Below are 20,458 nucleotides of genomic sequence, written 5' to 3' on the forward strand. Positions count from 1 at the left end.
CTAACTCCCCATTTCCTTCTCACTCAGCCTCTAGTATACAGTATTTGTCCCTTTGTGTCTTCGCTGATTTCACTTAGCCTAATATCTTTAAGGTTTATCTATGTGTAGCATGTTTCAGAATTTCACTCCTTTTTGAAGCTGAATAATACTGATATTCCATCATAAGTATATACCACATTTTGTTTATTTATTCATCCACCGATAGACACTTAAGTTGTTTCCACTTTCTGGCTTCTGTGTTTTCTTCATCCACTTCCCTCCTTTCAAATTTCTTTAACCAAATAAAAGCTATGAGCCTTCCCCTTGGAATTATGCATTCATACTATACCACATTAGTTTTGCAAACACATTCAGGGGACTCCCACACCAGCGACTGCAGCACTATTGAGATGAGAGTATAAACAGAGGCATGCAACAGAGTAAAGCTAATGAACGGGTATGTTCTTTGCTACAAGTACCCTCAAACACAGATAAATATTATCTTAAAAAGACCCACAGAATGAAATCCTCTTAGAATTTAATGTCATACAGAGCTTGTTACTCTGAATAAACTGTTATAATTTAAAAATTATCCTATTAGTACATAATCTATTATTTCCCTTTTTATAGTTAGAAGCAACTAAAAAGTCTGAAGTTTATTGTTGTAACTATCTTATAGCCTGTACTTCTTTCCACAATAACTATCCTTCGTAATTTGCTGTGTTTGGGACTGCCCTGTTTTCATTTAATCCTTCTAACAGGTCTGCACAGCCGGACCTGATCTGGTGCCTGGTCACCTGCAAGGCCACAAGCCCAGCCGACCTGCCCTTTCTCACCTGGATCCAGCCACACTTATCCACCTGCTGCACATTCCCGTCTCAGTGCCCATCGCACGTCCTTCCTTCTGCCTGCAATGCTCTTGCCCCCTCAGGTAGTCATGTGGCAACCTCGTTCACGTTTTTCAAATGTCACATCTTCAAAGGGAACTTTCTTGACAAGTCTATTTAAATGTCACTTTCATTGTGTTAATTTTTTTTTTTTTAAGACAGTTTTGCTACATTGCCCAGGCTGGACTCATATTCCCAGGCTCAAATGGTCTTCCCATCTTAGCCTCCTGAGTAGCTAGGACTACAGGTGGTGCCACCAGACCCAGCTATGCCAGAACCCTATTGAAAAATGAAATCCCATTTAAAAATACAAAGAAATAAGCTGGGTGTCATGGTGTGCACCTGTAGTCTAGCTACTCAGAAGAGGCTGAGGCAGGAGGGTTGTTTGAGCCCAGGAGTTTGAGACCAGCCTAGTCAATATATAGAAACCTTATCTCGAGTGGGGGGAAAAAAAAAAAAAAGAACAAAGAAAAGCCAGTTATTACATCTGTTTTTTTTTTTTTTTGAGCCAGAGTCTCACACTGTTGCCCGGGCTAGAGTACTGTGGCATCAGCCTAGCTCACAGCAACCTCAAACTCCTGGGCTTAAGCAATCCTCCTGCCTCAGTCTCCTGAGTAGCTGGGACTACAGGCACACACTACCATACCCGACTAATTTTTTCTATATATTTTTAGTTGTCCAGCTAGTTTCTTTCCATTTTTAGTAGAGATGGGGTCTCGCTCTTGCTCAGGCTGGTCTCCAACTCCTGAGCTCAAACAATTCGCCCACCTTGGCCTCCCAGAGTGCTAGGATTACAGGCGTGAGCCACTGCGCCCAGCCAGTTATTATATCTCGCGGAATTTAAATCTAGCATCAGAAATAGGACATATTAAAGATCTTACAAGTATTACATAATACGATACAGGCTAAATCTATAGATGATACACACTAAAGGTTTTAGAATGAAGAAATGATCTTGGAAGAAATGGGGTTAACATAGTAAGTAACAGAAGGTACTACTTAGAAATGGGAGGGGAAAAGTACATAAGGCCAGGATCCTTCAATTTTCATAGCTAAAATTTACCTAAATTTTATACTGGAACACTGCATTAAAAAAGTCAAATCCATATACTATGTTGTTTTATTAAAATATTAGAAGGATTCAATACATTTATTTAAAAGAAAAGATTTGGAACATGAATTCTCAGCCAAAAAGAAAAAGGAAAAGAAAAGATAAACTTTGGTCTATATTCAACCATGTCAAATGATCTGTTTTCATATGGTATTATCAGGTACAGCTTATAAATACAACTGTTATCTAAGGAAACATCTAAGGACAGTTGTTATCCTTACCTTTGTGGAACCACAAATAGAAGGAAAACCTCATTATCCTAAGACCAAGACACAGACCTGGGTCTGAGCAAACTATTTACTATAATAACATTAATGGTAATATTCTAGACTTGAACAGTGCCAAATCTAAAAATAACCTCAGGCTTAAATATATCTCATTTGTGTTCAAAATTCTCAATCAACCAGTTCTCATCAATATCTTATATTTTTTTCTATTCCACCCAGGGGGCATAGCAGAGATTAGAATAAATAAAGACAATGAAAGGCACACCAAAAATGACAAGTATAAGTGCTTTAGAAGGAACAGAAAGGCAGTGAGATTAGATACAGACGAATAAACATGACAAAATACAACGCACAAAGTATACAAACAGACATCACCAGAATGAGCTCAGATATATGGTGGAACCTAGCCTGACCTGGCCGTGGTTGCACGGGCATTGGTCCACACCACACGCACCTCTCCACACTGCGCTGAAAGCCCACGTACCTTCCACCGCCTTGACCTTCTCCTCTAATTCCCGTTTCCTCTCTTCCTTCAGCATCTGCTCCTGCTCCTTCTTCTGCACTGCCAGAAGAATCTGACGTTCTTCCTCCTCCTCTTTGCGCTTCTGTTTTTCTATTCTGGTAAGCACAGGAGTCTCCTGTGTATACAGGAGTACACATCAGTGCACGGTGAGATCAGTTCTTCCCTCTCAGATTCAATTTTGAATTCAGCATATTCCACAAACACTACTAGATACCTACTGTTAGCTAGAGGATTTATTTCATGACTACAAGCTGATTTTATTATTTGTAGAATATATGTATGGATATACAAAATCATACTAACATAGACACCATTCTTTTAGATTTAATATTTGATAAACTTAAAAAAAAAAAACAAAACCTTCCTCTAAGGACACTAAGGCTGAAAGACAGTCGCTGGACAGACCACATACTCCCAATATCAGCAATACGCACGATTTTCTTGTTTTCCGAGACAGTCTTGCTCTGTTGCCTGGTAGAGTGCCGTGGCATCAGCCTAGCTCACGGCACCCTCAAACTCCTGGGCTCCAGTGATCCGCCTGCCTCAGCCTCCCCAGTAGCTGGGACTATAGGCGTGCACCAATGTGCCCGGCTAATTTTTTTCTATTTTTAGTTAACCAGTTAATTTTTTTTCTAGTTTTAGTAGAGATGGGGTCTTGCTCTTGCTCAGGCTGGTCTTGAACTCCTGAGCTGAAGCAATCCTCCCACCTCAGCCTTCCAGAGTGCTAGGATTACAAGTGTGAGCCACATGCCCGGCCCAATACACACAATTTTGAAACTCTTACCTTTTACACTTTTCATTACCAATAAAATAATAAATGAAACTGGGGTTTTAGTGGTAAGGGCCACAGTTTTAGCTTAAGATGCAAAGAGATAAAGAAGACTATGAGAAATTCATGAAAATTACACAAAGATTGGCTATCATTTTCCTCTGTTTTTCAAGCCAAACAATGTTAGCAAAGATTTCAGGTAGTTGCTGTGAAGGGGATTGCCTAAGAAATCTAACAAAAGAAAAGGTAAACAAAGGAAAACAGGACAATTATCGTAACAGAAGTTTTACAATGCACATTTTCCAGTAAAACTAGTTCTGAGCCATGCTATAGCCCAGGACACTGAAGCTGCTTATTTTTAATATCTTCCCTCAACTTTTGTGCTGATGTGAAAGCTACAACTTCTCTCTTTTTTAAGTGTTATTGAACAGGTAACAACTATTGTTTGCAATACACAAAACAAATAAGTTGCAGAGAGACAGAAAAATGAATCAGGTGTCAACAGAGGGAGAATTCACATTACCTTCACAGAAAAGACATTAATTATCTGTTTCAGGTGAAACCTAACAGGAATGTGAAGCTTTCTTTAACAAACCTTTACAACAGGGAGAAGACCTAAGAAACTTCTGTACCAAATAAATTTTCCAAGGTTTTACACTGTGTACGTTGTAAAAGTGGTCTTATTGTGGGGGAAAAAAGATGAATGCAGATTGCCATTTATACAAGTTACCATTAAACACTGAAACTGCTTTTGATTAAAATTTTGTATTATTTTCTTTACAGTTCTTAAAACCAGTTTAGATTCTCATTTGACTCAGAATTTAGACATGCGTCTTGTCTAGACAGTAGACTTTTCAATGTCATTTTTGCTTAATTACTCAAATTCTATGAGCATGACTTTAATTAAGAGTTGACAAGGTAAACATCTGGGATGACCAGGAGGAGAGATGAAAATAGAGAATTAGCCATTGTTAATTGTACGTGTAACAGTGTACTCATAAGGAGCCTCAGTAGAAGAAACAGAATTCAATCCAGTTCCCTAAAATCTTCATTATCATATAACCAGAGCAGGTAGTTAAAATATGGTAGATGCTCATTCTGAAATGAGCATGCGATGGACATTTGGCAAGGACAATTCTTCCAAGGACTGCAACGCCAGCCACCGGTTCCTAAGTAAATGCCAGTCCAGCACCTTCCCTGAATTCTGTCAACACCCCTCACCCCCATCCCACTTCCCAAGTCCTTAATTATTCCAACTCTTTGGCATCATCTTTACCCAGCTGACAACATATGAGGAAACTACAGTTAACAAACCAACCAACCAAAGTAAAAACAAACAAACAAACAAAAAAAATTTGCCTTTGCTTTCAGTCATACATTGACTCAAAAACAAACAAAAACAACAAAAAACCCACATCAATTGATTAACAAGAGTAGGGGAAAGGGAAGAGATATGAGGAAAATGGAGCCTTGTCAAATGAAATATTTTATTCAAAGAAAATAATAGCGATTTCTATATGTCAGACACAAAAATGAGAGAAAAAACAGGCATATATAACAAATGTGAATTATTTAAATAATAACATAATGTGCGTGTATTCTGCCCCTCCCCACAGAGAATAGCTGGTGTAAATATGTGAAATATTTTCCCTTCAATCATTACAAGAGTATACTAAATAGGATCAGCATTTTAATGAGGACTGGAGGAAATGCAAGCCAATTACTTATGAAATACTAAGTCACTGAAGACTTGATTATCTAAGTAGACAAACACGGGAGGTATTTCATGTGTTAAGTCAATGGAAGGAGGTAATGGAAAAAAGAGTCAATTACATAAATCTTATTAACACCCATTTAACTTTTTTATAACAAATATGACAATGACTTATTTTTAATATGGAGAAATTACAAATCAATAGTGTTCCCCAACAAATGGAACATGAACATGAAATTCACAGAAGACACATAAAATGTGCATGTCTCAGAATGTTCAATATGATCCCATAGAGAAAAAGGCTAAAGCAAATCCATGAAAATGTAAACAGTAATGATTCCTGCATTGTGGGATCACCATGTCTTTTACAGTTTCTAAATGCAGTCTCCAAGTTTTCTATAAGAACATAAATTCTTTTAGACTCAGAACAATCCCTTCCAAAATAGACTAGAGAATCAACTAGTATTACATGTTCTCAAGTAATCTAATTTTTATTAACTTTTTACTCCCTTATTTGATACCTGTTAAAAGTCACATTCAAGTACCAAAAGGTTAGAACTTGTGCATTTAAAACAATTTTTTTTTTTCAAATTTATTTAGAGACAGGGTCTTGCTTTGTCACCCAGGCAGTAATGCAGTGGTATGATCGTGGCTCACTGCAGCCTTCAATTCCCCAGTTCAAGTGATCCTCCTGCCTCAGCCTCTGGAATAGCTAGGACTACAGGCGCGCACCACAACGTCCAGCTAATTTTGTAGAGACGGAGGGGTGGGGAAGGAAGTGGGGAATCTTGCTATGTTGCCCGAGCTGATCTTGAACTCCTGCCCTCAAGCCATCCTCCTGCCTCAGCCTCCCAAATCGCTCAGATTATAGGTGTTGGCCACGGCGCCAGTCCAGCCAGTTTTCAAATTTCTGTGCTAATTTTCAACACCTTGCCACCACAAGGTAAAGCAAGTGCTAATGACAATACCACTAAAGGACAGGACTCACTATGTAAGGATACTTTTGGTAGGTCTTAACCATTAAAGGGCCAGCACAACCAAATGAATGATAAATAAACCCTAAATAGTTAGAAAAAGAATATACTTAAAAATCTCTATAATGCCATGGTTTCTTGTATCTCAAACTAAAAAGCAGAATAACAAAAAACAAAACAAAAAAAACACTGCCAAGAATAAAAGAAGAAATTTTAGTGTTTGATGTTAGACTTTTGCTTGCAGCAATGAGGAACCTCACAGTCTGTTCCAATTACTATGCAATCTGAAGTGTAAACAGGCATCTAGGGGCAGTGAAAAGAAAATAGGGAAGAGAGTTTCCCTGCAGGTATTAGCTGTTAAGGTAATAAAGACAGTGGAAAGAACCCAACAAGGCCAGGAGCTAGAAAACCACTGGGGGGCAGGGGGAGGATAAATTGAAGTATAATGAAGTGAATAAAAATTTAACAGCCCAGCCAAAGACACGGTCTAAAGTAAAACTACTGTCTTCTAAGGTAAAACTTTCTATGACCACTGAACTGTTTAAACATTCAATAAAACATAGTGCTCAAAGGAGATAAATGGTTAAAAACTAGAGAAAATATGAGAACTGGCCAGCACTAAGTCTGAACTTGAGAGAACCCAGTTAGAACAATGGAGAAAAGCCTCTGTGGTTAAAAAAACAGAGCAGACGGAGGCAGCTGAGAAGGTGCGCACCGTGTGCTTCCTGGACCTTCTGAGAACAAGGAGGACGGAGGTTCCACACTTCTACTTTGCAGCTTCTTCCTTAGTCCTGGCTTCCTTTATCTCACTCTTCTTTTTGTCTCCATGATCAAACACATCCTTCCTAGCAATCTAGGTTTCTTGTGGCTCATATCTCACTCTCACCTTGTTTATTTTAAATCTCAATAAACACAAATACTGAATTCATCCCTTCCTACAGTATGACGCTAGATAATGTCATTTAACTACTCTTAAGCTACATTATTATTAATATATTAATAGAAAATGAAAGCACCTGAACATAGTTGGGTCCTGGATGCTGCTTGGAAAACCCTTCTATTAATAACGAGTTGTTGCTCCAAACATTCTTTTTTCACCTAACATCTATCTTAAACTCCCTCCTGAGGTCCTCTCTCTCTTCATGGGACCTAAACATTTCCTGCCCTTTCAACTGATTTGTGTCTTTACTTATCCTTTTTTGCTTTCCTTGTGTCTAGGAGAATTGTAACTGACTGCAGCCCTTGGAGAGGCCTTGACACTTAAGCACTTCATATTACCAGACAGCAGATCCATTCCCCTTCTCGTTCATGGGCATTTTTCATGCCCACACTGTAACTCCAGTGAGAAACAAAACAAACAAACTTGCCACAAGATTTCCTTGTTTTTTATCTTTATTTTTTCATTGTTTGTTTTCTTTCATGGTCATACTTCTCAAAAGGACAGGTAACATGGTGATCTATAAAAACTCATCTTTTATTCACTCTCAGCTCCCCTCCACCTGACCTTTACACCTATCATTCTCCACTGAAACAATCCCCCCACGCCCTGAAAGTTGTAGTCTCCTCCATTCTAGTCCTACATTTCCAATCACAGCAATTTCACTGCTAACTCTTGCTGGAAGTATCGCTCAATCTCACCTTCCAGGTTTTTCCTTATAAAGTCATTTGCCACAGGGTGACCAGAGAGGTATCTTCCTAAAATAAAGATCTAATGACATAACTTTCCTTCCCACTACCTACTGAAGATACAAGTTTGACAGGAGACTACAAAACCCCATCATTCCAGCACTTTCTTATACTATTACTATATATTACAAAATATGCCAGCCACATCCCAATATACACTATTTTTGGACCACATTCTACAATGTCCTGCCTCTGTGCTTTTGTTTCTATTATTCCTGTCCTGTGGGATGCCCTCTGCCCTCACGCCCTATGTCCCCATCAAAATACTAACCATCCCACAACGTGGAGGTCAATGACAGCTCTCCCTGCCACAGCTCCCTGTTCTTTGCCCAGCTCTGAATGCTTCCATCTTTGCATTCATGAGCTTCTGTTACACATACATCTGTTATAGTCCCTATCATTCTCATACATATTAGATAAAATTGAAATGTGCCTATCATCCCAAAGGTAAGGAGACTGTAAGATCCCTACGAGTGTGGCCTCATGTCTTATTTTTATAGTTCCTTCTCTTTCTAGAAAGTGTAAGAATGCTCACTAAAGGTTTGAGATTTAGGGGAAAAATGAGGTAAAATAAAGAAGAATAAAAGAAGTACATGAAATAAAATGTAACTATCCTTTCTGAACACGTAAAGCTCCTCCTGGCTACTCTCTCACACACTCACCTCTTGCTTGATGGATTTGACGGACAGGTGGTCAGACATCCACCTAGGTTGCAACTCTGCCTTTGTGCGCTGTGGACGTTTTCCCTATAGTTAGAAGTGAGGAAAAGAAAGGAAAAGACAGATTAGGGTGTTCTCAGCTACTGCTACTGCTGCTGCTTCTGCTGCTGCCTCCGCCAGTAAAAGAATGCCCATTAAGGTGCACAGGAACTGGCTTTACCTAAGAGGGAGGGCCAAAGTATACTCAGGACAATCAGGGAAAACGACCACTCAGCTGTGCAAGGTACTAAGCCAGTTTATTCTCATAAAACAACAAAAACCAAAAAAAGTTACAGACAACCAAGTGTCTTCCTCGACAGTCTTTATTACTGGTAAGAAACTCCCTTCACTGTTTAATCATTAAAAAATATATATATATTTTTTCCCCTAATTATTACGGGAAAGCCAGTTTTTATCACCTTCAGCTGAAGAGAATGGCTCTGAAAAAGGGACTTATGAGCAGCTGAGGGTGGACCTCCCCTTCACAAGGCAGTTCAGTGGCAGCAGTGAGAAGTGAGAGCAGCTGCCCAGGCTGGGAATGAAGGGTAGAAAGCAGGAGTGAGAAAAAGACTAGCGATTAGGAGTCGGAGAGTACACCTGAAAGATTAGAGCTCTGAGAAAATGCAACAGGCTTGAAAGTAATGATTGTAGGAAATTTCAAAGAAGGAGTTTTGAGATCTAAACTAGGTAATTATTTTGAAGGCCAAAGTTTATTAGCACATGCAAGTTCTGGAATTTTTGTGGGATAAGCTCCATAACTTCACCAATTGAAACCTAGTATTAAAAGGGGGTAAGCAAGAGCCTTCACTTTAACACAATGTAATTTCACTGACTTCAGCATCAAAAACAAGCCTTTTCTGGATTTGGCTTTGTCGACACTTAATCCAAACTCTTGACTTCTTGAAGAATCAGTGAGGTAAGGAATCAAAGGACAGAAAATGTTAAGAGGTGGCTTACAAAACAAACATATTGCAAAGCCACGGGGGTAGTATTAATGAGTCAGCAGCTTTAGAAAGCATTTCTAAGAGAAAGAAAGACTACTTCCCAGTGCAGATGCAATGCCAATTATCAAAAGATAGCATGACTTTCTTTAAGTACTTTTCCCCAAAAGCTACCCTAGAAGTTTCCTCAAATAAGCCTGTAAGCAAGCAATTCTTTTATAAGCTTCAAGACCCTAATAGGAAGGTAATCTCAACTTTCAACAAATGTAAAAACTTACCATGGAACTGTCTTCCAAAGGGATTACACCAGTTACCGTGATAATAGCAAAAGACAACAAAATTCCCACTTCAACTTTGCCAAATGAGAGGAAAGTTTACTACAGAGGAACGCACTATTCAATACAGAGGCACGCACTATTCAATACAGAGGCTGAAAGTGCTTCCTGCCACACTTACCATCACCTTCTGTGGAAACTATCTACCCTTAGTCAACTTATTTGTTAAGGACCTAATGTTTATAAAGCTGTCTAACTATTACTTTCTGTAACACTTGCCACAAACATGTCCAGCAGTCTACACCCTCATTAAAAAAAAAAAAAAGGTTATTAAAAAAAAACTTTTATATGGTCACAGCAGGCCTTACTTGCGGATTTCTTTTGTTTCAAAGTTTATAGGGCTATCACATCTTCAAAGATGCATCACATCTTTTGACTTTCTTCTTGCATTTATTTTGCTAAGAAATGTGGATTTAGTTTTCTACCAAGGTTCCTCATCGAGTAGACAATGGAAGAGGACCAACCGAGTATCCATTGATTGCTAAAGGCTGTGCTACATACACTGACATGGGTTCTTTTGTTTAATTCCCACAAAAACATGTTTGAAGTGACAGCATTTCATTTTATTAATAAGAAAACTGAAATTGAGGGGTATCAAGAATATAATAACTTATTCGAGTAACAGCTACAACAGGGCAGCACCCTAATTCAAGTTAAATTTCAAAGAAAGGCTCCTGACTTTTCCACTTACCACATTCACCCTTTTCCCACTGCCCAGTTCCTTGTGCCTCCATCACTTACTGTATTTTAATATGTCCTGGTGTTGATGTGTGAGAATCACATTCTTTTCTACTAATCTATGTTTGAATCGTAGGCGTTTTTCGTTATTAGAACAAAATCTCTCTTGGTGGGTAGTGTTAACAAAGATAAAGGAAGGAATTAAAAAATGTACATACTTCAAGTAGTTATTTATTTATGTATTTTTTTAAGAGAAAGTGTCTCGCTCTGTCTCTTGCCTAGGCTGGACTGCAGTGGCATGAGCATAGCATAGCTCACCGCAGCCTCAAACTCCTGGGCTCAAGTGATCCTCCCTCCTTAGCCTCACAAGTAACTGTGACTACAGGTGCTAATTGTCAAATTTTTTGTAGCAACGGGGTCTCCCTATCTTACCCAGGCTGGTTTCAAGGAATCCTCCCACCTCAGCCTCCCAAAGTGCTGGGATTATAGGCATGAGCCACTGTGCCCAGCCTTAACTTTTCTTCTCTTGAAAATAATCAGTTCTTGGAATTTTTAATCAAAACTATCAGTTTTATGCTGATAAGTTTTTTCACTTCTTTCTGCTATCCTCCAAAATCTTGGGTTGAATATTGCAGTAAAACCAAAATTATGAAAGGTTTAAGCTGATCAGGTAAATTTATAGATGATTTAATGTGCCATCAACATGGTTATACAAAGTCATAAAACTACTGCTGTGTATCATAGTTACTTTAAGAAAACTAGATTATGTACTTCAATTTCTAGAAAAATTGGCACTGTGTTAGAGATCATAAAAACTAAATGTAATTATCTTATATGGAATTAAGTATATTGATGGGGACATGCTGATTTCCTTAATCATCCATGACTATGTGAGTCATTAAGCACTGTTTTAAATTCCTGTTATTGTGGAAAGGTAAATTTCTAGAACTTTCCCTAAAGTATCAACCTGTTTAAAATCAAACATATCATTGGATCCATAATAAATGGGGTAATAGATTTGACATTTTGTATTTTCCTGTAGGTAATGCAACAGTAATTAATAAATACTTTGTCTTGAGATTTCATTGGCAAGTGGTCAAATATTTCTGGTGCTCAGTTAACATGTATTAATGATCACAAGTGTTAGCATTATTGATATGCAATAAGCAAACAGAATGATTATTAAGCATCCACCATAGAAAAGGCATTACGTGAGGTACCACGTTAAAAAGACGAGTAAGACTTGGTCCCTGAGCCAAAGAAACTTAAACTCACAACGAAATAAAGTGAGGCACAAGGAAACATGTTAAAGAAAATCCTAAAGGCTAGGAAAAATGAAGACAGTTCATGGGCAAAGTGACTTTTAAGTGGGACTTTTCAGAGAGTACTTTTCAAATGGCTGAGGAAATAGAGGGGGAACAATGTTTGAAAATGTCACAAATTAGGGCCTGTATCCATGAAAGTATAAGGCATATAGCTGATGAAACTATAACTTGCCCTGACATTGGAGAAGAGGTTAAAGCCGAGCAAGGAGCTGGCATTAGAGCTACAAAGACAAATGCTCCTCAAAGTTTGTTGCTTAGTAGAAGAGACAGACCCAGAAGATGATTTTTTTTAAAGCATATAAATAGAGGTATGCACAGGGTGACATGAGACACACCTGGGGGCTCAGGGAACATTCCCTAGGGAATGCACAGGAGAAGGCAGTTGTGAGAAGCCACTGTAAGTACTGGTGGGCACTTAGTCCTTCTGGCAGGAGATCCCACTTTAACACAGCAGCTCAGAGAAGGTGAAAGCCTGCACTATTTTCAGGACAGTGGAATGCACTTGAAAGTTCTAATTAATAATCCTTAATGTACCATCATGCATAACTGAGGGGTGCATCAGTACCCGTTACTATTTGTATACCTTCTGGGCAATCATGTTGCAGATCTCAGGCAAGAAGTCCTCACTGAGGAGCTTATAGAGCTGTCGTTCTCGAAGGGAGGTCCTCTCTCGAAAACTCTCAGTGACCTGTCTCCATTCTTCTTCTGTTTGGCACAGGAGCCACCAAGTGCCTTGGCCTGGCCCTTGGGACCCTAGGAAAGAAAGGGATGGATTCACTATAATAGATCCCACTAAGTAGGACCTTTTTCATATTTATTCTCAATTTTATTTCTACCCCGGGTCATAACTAAAACAAAGGAGTCAGAAAAAAAGACCTATTATGGAATATCTAAAGATAATACAAATATAACTACTGTGACTTTAATTAGATTTTAATATCCTAGAAATGCTTAAAGGCATCTACTGTTCTACAAAAATGGCTTTGACTTTGCCGAGTTTACCTTCTCTCACACTGTGATACTGTCAATTGGCATTTCCCTCCTAAATTTATGCTATTTGGATTACAGAATTAAAAATCTAGGTAGGAAACCAATATTTGGCACTGACCATAAAAACCATAATGCCCTGACATTTTAAAAAGGTAGCTCTTTGAGAAGCTGCTCATTCATTCAAATGTTTAGGTGTCTATTACATTGTGCCTAGTTAACAGACCACCAGTAAGAAGAGCTAGTCCTGATCTTGAATTGTCCGTCAGATGAATAGATGTGCACAGGGTAAGGTGTGAGGAAGAGAGAGCTGAGGAAGGGCAGGGAGGCTAGTTCAAAGGCTAGAGTCACCATCCTAATTTAAATGAATTGTGTTTACTCCACTCATTCTAAACTCCAGCAAATAACATTACCATTTCTTGCCTGTGGCTCAGATGCCAAGGAGTTTTCTTCCTGCTTTTCACTGAAACACAGGAAAAGGAGGCACCAATTAAAACAAAGACATGTCCAAAATTGTTCTATGCTTCCCCAAGAAGGTAGACCCAGCTAACTTAATACAGACAGAGAGAATGCTCAGGGGGTGAGGTAAGCAGAGGGAGCAATTCTACTAAATAAATGAACCCTAAGAGGTAGGCATGCTGGTATAGATGGTTAAGTACTGACATAGCTACCCAGTCGCATGGCAACAACAATGTGTAAGAAAATATTAACTTAAAAAAATTTTTTTGGGGAAATCAAACAGATGAATTAAATGTTAACAGTTAAACACCAAGAAAAACTTTCGGGATTCCAGTGTCCTCCTACCCGATTCAGGGCCATGCTGCACACACGCATATTTAATTTAACCTTACATAAGGTAGAGGTTATGAGTCAGAGTGCCTCCTGTCAACATGTGCCACTTAAAATGTGACCTCGGGAAAATTATTTAACTTTCCCTAAAATGGGGCCATTAACAGTGCCTACCCTCATAGGAATGTTGGAGATTAAATTACAAAATGCAAAAGGGAATAACACAGGAGCATTAAGTATCACTTTCATTCGTATCCCTGAAACAGAAACTCTCTGGATATTTTGTTTTTAAATTTCTAAGTGGTACTGTTCAATGCAACTTTCTGTGACAATGAAAATGTTCTATATTGGTGCTGTCAAATATAATAGCCACAAGCCACATGTGGCTACTGAGAACCTGAAACATGCCTAGTGTGAATGAGGAACTGCATTTTAAATTTTATTTAACAATACTAAAACAGTGCCTCAGACAGACAGCTATATACAGGAATAAAGTCACCAGCAGAGGGTAGCACAAGTCCCTGTACGCGTCTTAAAATGATTCTGTATTCCCAACACTAAGGTACTTTAATCGTTGATACCTATAAGGAAATGGAGATAAATGTAACACAACTTTCTGAATAAAGGAGGACCTGTGGAATGCTAGCAAAATCCAGATACAGATTGTGTGTATACAGAACGCAAGTTAATTATAGGTCATTTCTCACAGATGCTGCTAAGCTGGCAATAGGCAGCTGTGATCTGAAGTCAAATTTCTGGAAAGTTAAGTGGAATGCTGATCAAGTTTGGAAATCTAAAAATCCAAATTGTGAATGATCTATAATCATAATCTTATTTCCTGGAAATATTTCCTAGTGGTTAAGAAGCAACACAGTCAAATCTGGCCGAATTCAAGCATTTAGATTAAGTAGTTTAGACTAAAAGCTGTTTGTGTTCTGTGTTATTAGAATTCTTAAGAATACAGTCTCACTTCAAATCGGTCTATATTGATAGATTTGATCCCTAAGTATCAAAATTCACATGGTAGAATTTCCTAAAAAATGATATAAGAAAGCAAATTTCCAAAAAATAACAGAATCTTTTTCTTTGCTAAAATAAAATATGAAATAGTAAAATAGAAGAATATAAAAAAATTTTAAGATTTTACATTTTCTTTATAGTAGGAAAACTGCATTAAACTCAAAATAAAGCATGTTTGGGCATGTTAACTATTAAATTCTCCTTAATGGGAAAGAATTCCTAAACTCAGATATGATACATCATTATTTTAAAATGCTGATTATTAGTCAACACTTAGGAAGTAACTTGCTCCCCACTTCTGTGAAAAAAGTATAGCATAAAAAATTTTACGAGTTAACACTCAACACATTACATTGTCATGCACTGTCTTGTTCAATATAATCCTCATTAAATGCATAACCGCAGTCCAATAGAAGAACACGCTTAGAGAGGGTAGGTAACTTTCTAGAGGTCATGCAGCTAGGGCTTTCTGTTTTCTTAGTGCACACTTGCTAATTTCATGAGGACTCTGATTCGGGTTTCCAAGACATAACTCTCTTGTGCTTCCCGTAACACAAGCAAAAATCAAGGATTAAGGAACATTGGAAATTAAGGTCCTTTCCAGCATGCCCCTTCTATGAAAAGAGACTAACAAGATTTTCTTACCTCAATATAATTTCCTCCTGTAGTTTCTTCCGTTTTGGGGGTCTTCCTCTTCTTTTTCCTGTTTTTCCAGGAATACTTGAGACATTTTTCTGTCCTTTACTTTCCCTAAGAAATAGTATTATTAAATAGAAATGTTCTGGCATAAGACTGACATGTTACCTACGATTTAAAATTAGTAATTATAGTACTTCTGGCCATGATGTTTTAAAAAACAATTAAATGTAGCAGTAAAAGGGAAAGGGCAGAGTAACTTCCAGTTCTTCATTATTAAAATGTGGAACTGAGGAAAGCTGAGATTTTGCGGTAGTAAAATGCGCTTAGGATCTAACACCTTTCTAATAGTGAGCACTGCTCCTAGCAATAAGAAAGCCTAAATAAGAGGTTAGCATCCTTTTGGGATGCTATGGAAATGAGGCCTCATTCTCTCTTAGAAAGCACTTAGTAAAGCTTATGTTTCAGGCACCATTTAAGGTTCTCTTCCTGCTCTTAAACTGATGGATCCTAAGGTTCATAAAGCAGATAAGCAATCATAGTAAAAAGAAGGAGCTCTCAAGGATTGACTATGAAAGATGAAAGCCACTACAGTGAAATGACTGGACCGCTGAAAAGAAACCTGCTGTATAAACTGGACTGTGGAAAGGGTAGTGGCACTCCTTGGGAACCTCCTATGAAGAACTGAAGATCAAAAGACAGTATCTTTCACCATTCTGGTACCAGAAGATTAATCCTTTTTATTTTTACACGAGATGACTCCTTACCATCTCTTTGCAAGGCATGTCAACACAGCTAATTCCTCCACTAGGCAAAAAAAATTTGTGCTGTAGTATTCTGATACATTTAATTTTAATAACATTTTAATATAGAAGCTACCATAGCCCTGACATTAAAGAAGATACCTGCTCAAAGAGAGTTCTCCATTGGATTTTCTTCCTACTGGGTCCTCTTTGTACATCCGTGTTCCATAGAAATACCAATAGAGTGCTCCAGAATTGTCTTCACCCAGCGGTTCCACACGGAGACTGTCTGCATCCAGACCCTAGGTAGAACAGAAAAAAGGGATTGGGGAAATGGGGAACAAAATACAACAGGAGAAAACTAAAATGAGGATTCAAAATTTACACTCAGACATGCCTCATATTTTAAAATGCCCACATGTCTTATGTAATTTTCAATCAAGGCGTATGAAACACAGATAGAATGGGAAGGTGGTACCTTCTTTGAATAACAAGACATGGAAATATTTCAAATGCTCCCTACCCCCACCATTGCTCCCTTTTCATCAATTAAAAAGAACCAAAAGGAATACTGATGAACATTTTATCTATTTGGTTTGGAGTTATTGTTATTTTATGTGTGCACACATGAAAAGAAAGACAATTGCAACAGAGTAGAATCAGATGTTGGGAAGGCTTTATCCCACGTGACCCTCTGTTGTAGCTCTATCATAACCCACAGCAACTCATTCCAGCTGAGATCCAGCAAGATAGCTCCCAATTCACCCCTGGGTCTGACCTTCATTGACCTTCCCAATGCTATGAAGTCCTTGAGCCCTCAGCAAAGACTGTGCCAAATTACACAATGATTTTTATAATGTGTCCATGTGGGGAGCTGAACTGAGAAGTCATCCACACATTTAATCATTTACCTCTGAACAGAACTAGAAAGTGACCCCCCCTGAGTGAAAGCAATAACCCACACCCTACCTCTGAGACGCATGTCTAAAATAGATAATGACAACAGGATAAGGGAGAAGGAGAGATATCTACATCTTCCCTCTCCAGCAGTTTTTTGTAATGTGTACGTATGTGTACAGAGTATGAACTTCACTAGCACACATGGCTTCAAGTCCTTGCAGTTTTCAATAAATATTTCAGTTATGTTCAAATGAAATTCAGTGGCTAATTTGGTTGCAGTTTTGGCTGATGACAGGAGAATAAATAGGTGCCTCTGGTTGTTTCTACTGCAGCTGGAACTCAGTGCATGGAAAGGAAGACAAAACCAAACTAGAAATTAAACCAAAATAACATACTTCCATATAGATGTATGTCTCCATTTCCTTGGCTACATGGTGGTCATGGTTTCTATATAGTGTTGTGGTCAATGAAGAGTCCCAAGACTCTAATACCACAAGCTGAACTCTGGCTTCTCTTAATATCTTTGGATTTTACATTCTGACTATGTTTCTGATTGCTGGCTTTTTATTGCTCTAGGGAAAGGGCTTGGCAGTTAAGCACCTTGAGAAGATCGAAAACATCATCTGCATCGAGCCGATAATCACAGAGGCGGTGTAGGATCTCCACTCGAGTACGAAGAGGCAGGTCTTGGAAAGTGGATTCTCTCAGAGGGTTGGGTTTCCCTTCTTCAAGCTCCCAACGGTAGTTGATGATGTCCTCTAGGTAGCTGTGGAATGTCTGAGGCCTAACCAGATGACCCCAAACACAAAAACACATTAGTCTGACATAGAGGATAGCTGGGAAAATGAGACAAAGAACTGATGGGTTGACTGTTGGAAAATGTTAACAGAAAGCAGAAATGAAAAACAGTAACAGGAGGCCCCTCACTGAAGCTTCATGTATTAGACTATCTACTTGGATGGTATAAGTTGCCAAATCTCAAAGAAGATAAATGCATTAAGAGGGATTTTCACAGAACAGGTTGTTTTACTTTAAAGTCCAAACAGCACATTCAGGTGGAATGGATAAAAGTTTTAATAATCAAGATTATGAAGCTGGGGCAACAGCCTCACCCTCTGCTCATCTTATGCAATTCAGATAGATATTCAGTAGAAAACTGGGTTCATGACCCAGAAAAAAGAAAAAGAAACTCTTAGTCTGCCTAGCTTAACTTACTTACATTTTAGGTTAAGATACAAAGGTGAAAAACTTCTCCAGAATACAAACAGATACTCTGGTATGCAAATATATATATTACACACACAAAAGAGAGAGAGAGAGAGAGAGATTCTTGTTCTGTTGCCCAGGCTAGAGTACATTCATTCATTCATTTTTTTTGGAGACAGGTTCTTGCTCTGTTGCCTGGGCTAGAGTACACTGGTGTCATCATAGCTACTGCAACCTCAAACTCCTGAGTTGGGCAGGGGGAGAAAGAGAGAGAGAGGTTCGTGCTCTGTTGCCCAGGCTAGAGTACAATGCCATCATCATAGCTCACTGTGACCTCAAACTACTGGGCTCAAGTATTCCTCCTGCATCAGCCTCCCAAGTAGCTGGGACTACAGGCCCACACCATCACACCAAGCTAATTTTTTTTATTTCTGTAGAGATGGAGTCTCGCCATGTTGCCCAGGCTGGTCTAGAATCCCTGGTCTCAAACCATCCTCCTGCCTTAGCCTCCCAAAGTGGTAGAATTACAGGTGCTTGTGAGCCACCATGCTCTGCTATAATTTCATATTCTATCATAATATGTATAAACTTTAGGGCATGTTACAAAATACTGTATTCTAAATTTTGAAAATACTTTTTCTATAGAAAACATTTAAGACAGCTTGATGGCAACTTAAAATTTTTTCTTGGCTATAGTTTGATTGGCAATTCTATGAAGGCATTAAAAAAAATTTGTTTGTTTTTTAGTGAGACATGGTATCACTATGTCCTGGGCTGTGTTCAAAGTCCTGGGCTCAAACAATCCTCCTGTCTCAGCCTCCTAAGTATTTGGGACTGTAAGTGTGTACCACCATGCCCAGCTATAACTGCATTTTGAGTAGTATCTAAATGTGCCATGCATATAAACTATTTCTTAGATGGTTATTCTACATCTCAACTGTTTAAGTATCTAGATATAATTTAACTCATGCTTGATATGAACTTTTTTCCTTACTAATAACAAAGAAGAAGTCTAAAGAAGTTGTCAATATCATTTAAAATTAAGGCATGTACCATGTTGACTTATAATCTATGGTAGTTATATCTGTAAAAAGAGTCAAAGGAAATACTCATGGAGAAACTGAGGAGACTCAGGCAAATAAGAAAGTAAACATTTTGCTTTTTCAAATACAGACGAAACTTCTTTCCCCCACTATCACTATCTTACTGGGGAAAATGTGAATCTGTTAGTTTATTAAAACACAGCATAATGGTTATGAATATCCAGGCTCTCACAAATTTGATTTGATTACAGCACTCCCATTCAAAGCATACGCACTGGCCTATTACTACCTGCTTGAACCTTAGAGAGTTTGGACTGGTTCCTCTCTCCACTGCCTGTGAAGCTGGTGCTGCCCCTTCAGGAGTGAGGAGCCAGGCAAAGAATACTTCAAAAAGGTGGCAAAAAGCAGACAGTACGGCTATGGTGAATTTGAAAATAAAAAGGGGTGATTTCTTTAAAATTGTTTCTAAGGAGCCAGGAGTGTGAAGAAGATAATCTCCCCTTGGTAACAAATCTCTTTATCCACCACATACTTTTGAGAATTTCTAATACACACCAAGTTCTACAAACAATAAGGCCTGTTTTTTTTCCTGCAGTAAAACAATAATGAATCTGGCGTGAAGACCATTTCCCTAGAATGGCAGCTCCACTGGAGGACGCTGCAGAAGGCAGGCGGGAGCAGGCCAGGGAGCCCTTTCTTATTCCAATGTAGGGTAAAGAACACACAGGCATACCAGCCGGACAAACACTGTATGTGTATAAACAGTGCTGCTCTTTGTGCCTGTATCTGTCTGAAAGCCCCTGCTTGTCTCAAAGAATTGCATGTTTCAGATTCCTTCTGAACAGCCCTATTACCCTACTCAGTTTCAATTACATCACTCTTGCTAAAAGTTTTCTTAAGGCATCTCCATGCCACCATAGCCAAGAGATACTTCGGAGCTTACAATACAACACAATTCAGTTTCCTTCTGAATTGTGAAAAGTAGATAAATCTTCTGTCATAAATCTACATCTCTTTTTCTTTTTTAATTTTGGGCTGAGTGTGTTGGCTTACACCTGTAATCCCAGCACTTTGGGAGGCCAAGGGGGAGGATCAGTTGAATACAGGAGTTCAGGACTACAGTGAGCTAGGATCTTTCTCTCTCGCTGCACTCCAGCCTTTCTCTCGCGCGCTCTCTCTTTTTTTTTTTTTTGAGACAAGAGTCTCACTCTGGTTCCCTGAGTAGAGTGCCGTGACCTCAGCCTAGCTCACAGCAACCTCAAACTCCTCAGCTCAAGCGATCCTCCT

General features: G+C 38.7%; 1 protein-coding gene across 1 annotated transcript in view; it reads right to left on the bottom strand.

Annotated features, from left to right (window-relative positions):
* Positions 1–20,458, bottom strand: part of LOC123640179 (cat eye syndrome critical region protein 2) — a 50,401-nt gene that overhangs the window by 16,356 nt on the left and 13,587 nt on the right. The window contains exons 2-8 of the mRNA XM_045554637.1: positions 17,523–17,706; positions 16,185–16,324; positions 15,289–15,393; positions 13,248–13,297; positions 12,431–12,600; positions 8,527–8,616; positions 2,689–2,839 (exon numbers count right to left, since the gene is read on the bottom strand). Of these exons, the coding sequence (XP_045410593.1) occupies positions 2,689–2,839; positions 8,527–8,616; positions 12,431–12,600; positions 13,248–13,297; positions 15,289–15,393; positions 16,185–16,240 (622 nt within the window). The 5' untranslated portion in view covers positions 16,241–16,324; positions 17,523–17,706. The remainder of the gene's footprint in view (positions 1–2,688; positions 2,840–8,526; positions 8,617–12,430; positions 12,601–13,247; positions 13,298–15,288; positions 15,394–16,184; positions 16,325–17,522; positions 17,707–20,458) is intronic.

This window comes from Lemur catta, chromosome 6 (genome assembly GCF_020740605.2).
Source record: "Lemur catta isolate mLemCat1 chromosome 6, mLemCat1.pri, whole genome shotgun sequence".
Taxonomy (NCBI): Eukaryota; Metazoa; Chordata; class Mammalia; order Primates; family Lemuridae; genus Lemur; species Lemur catta.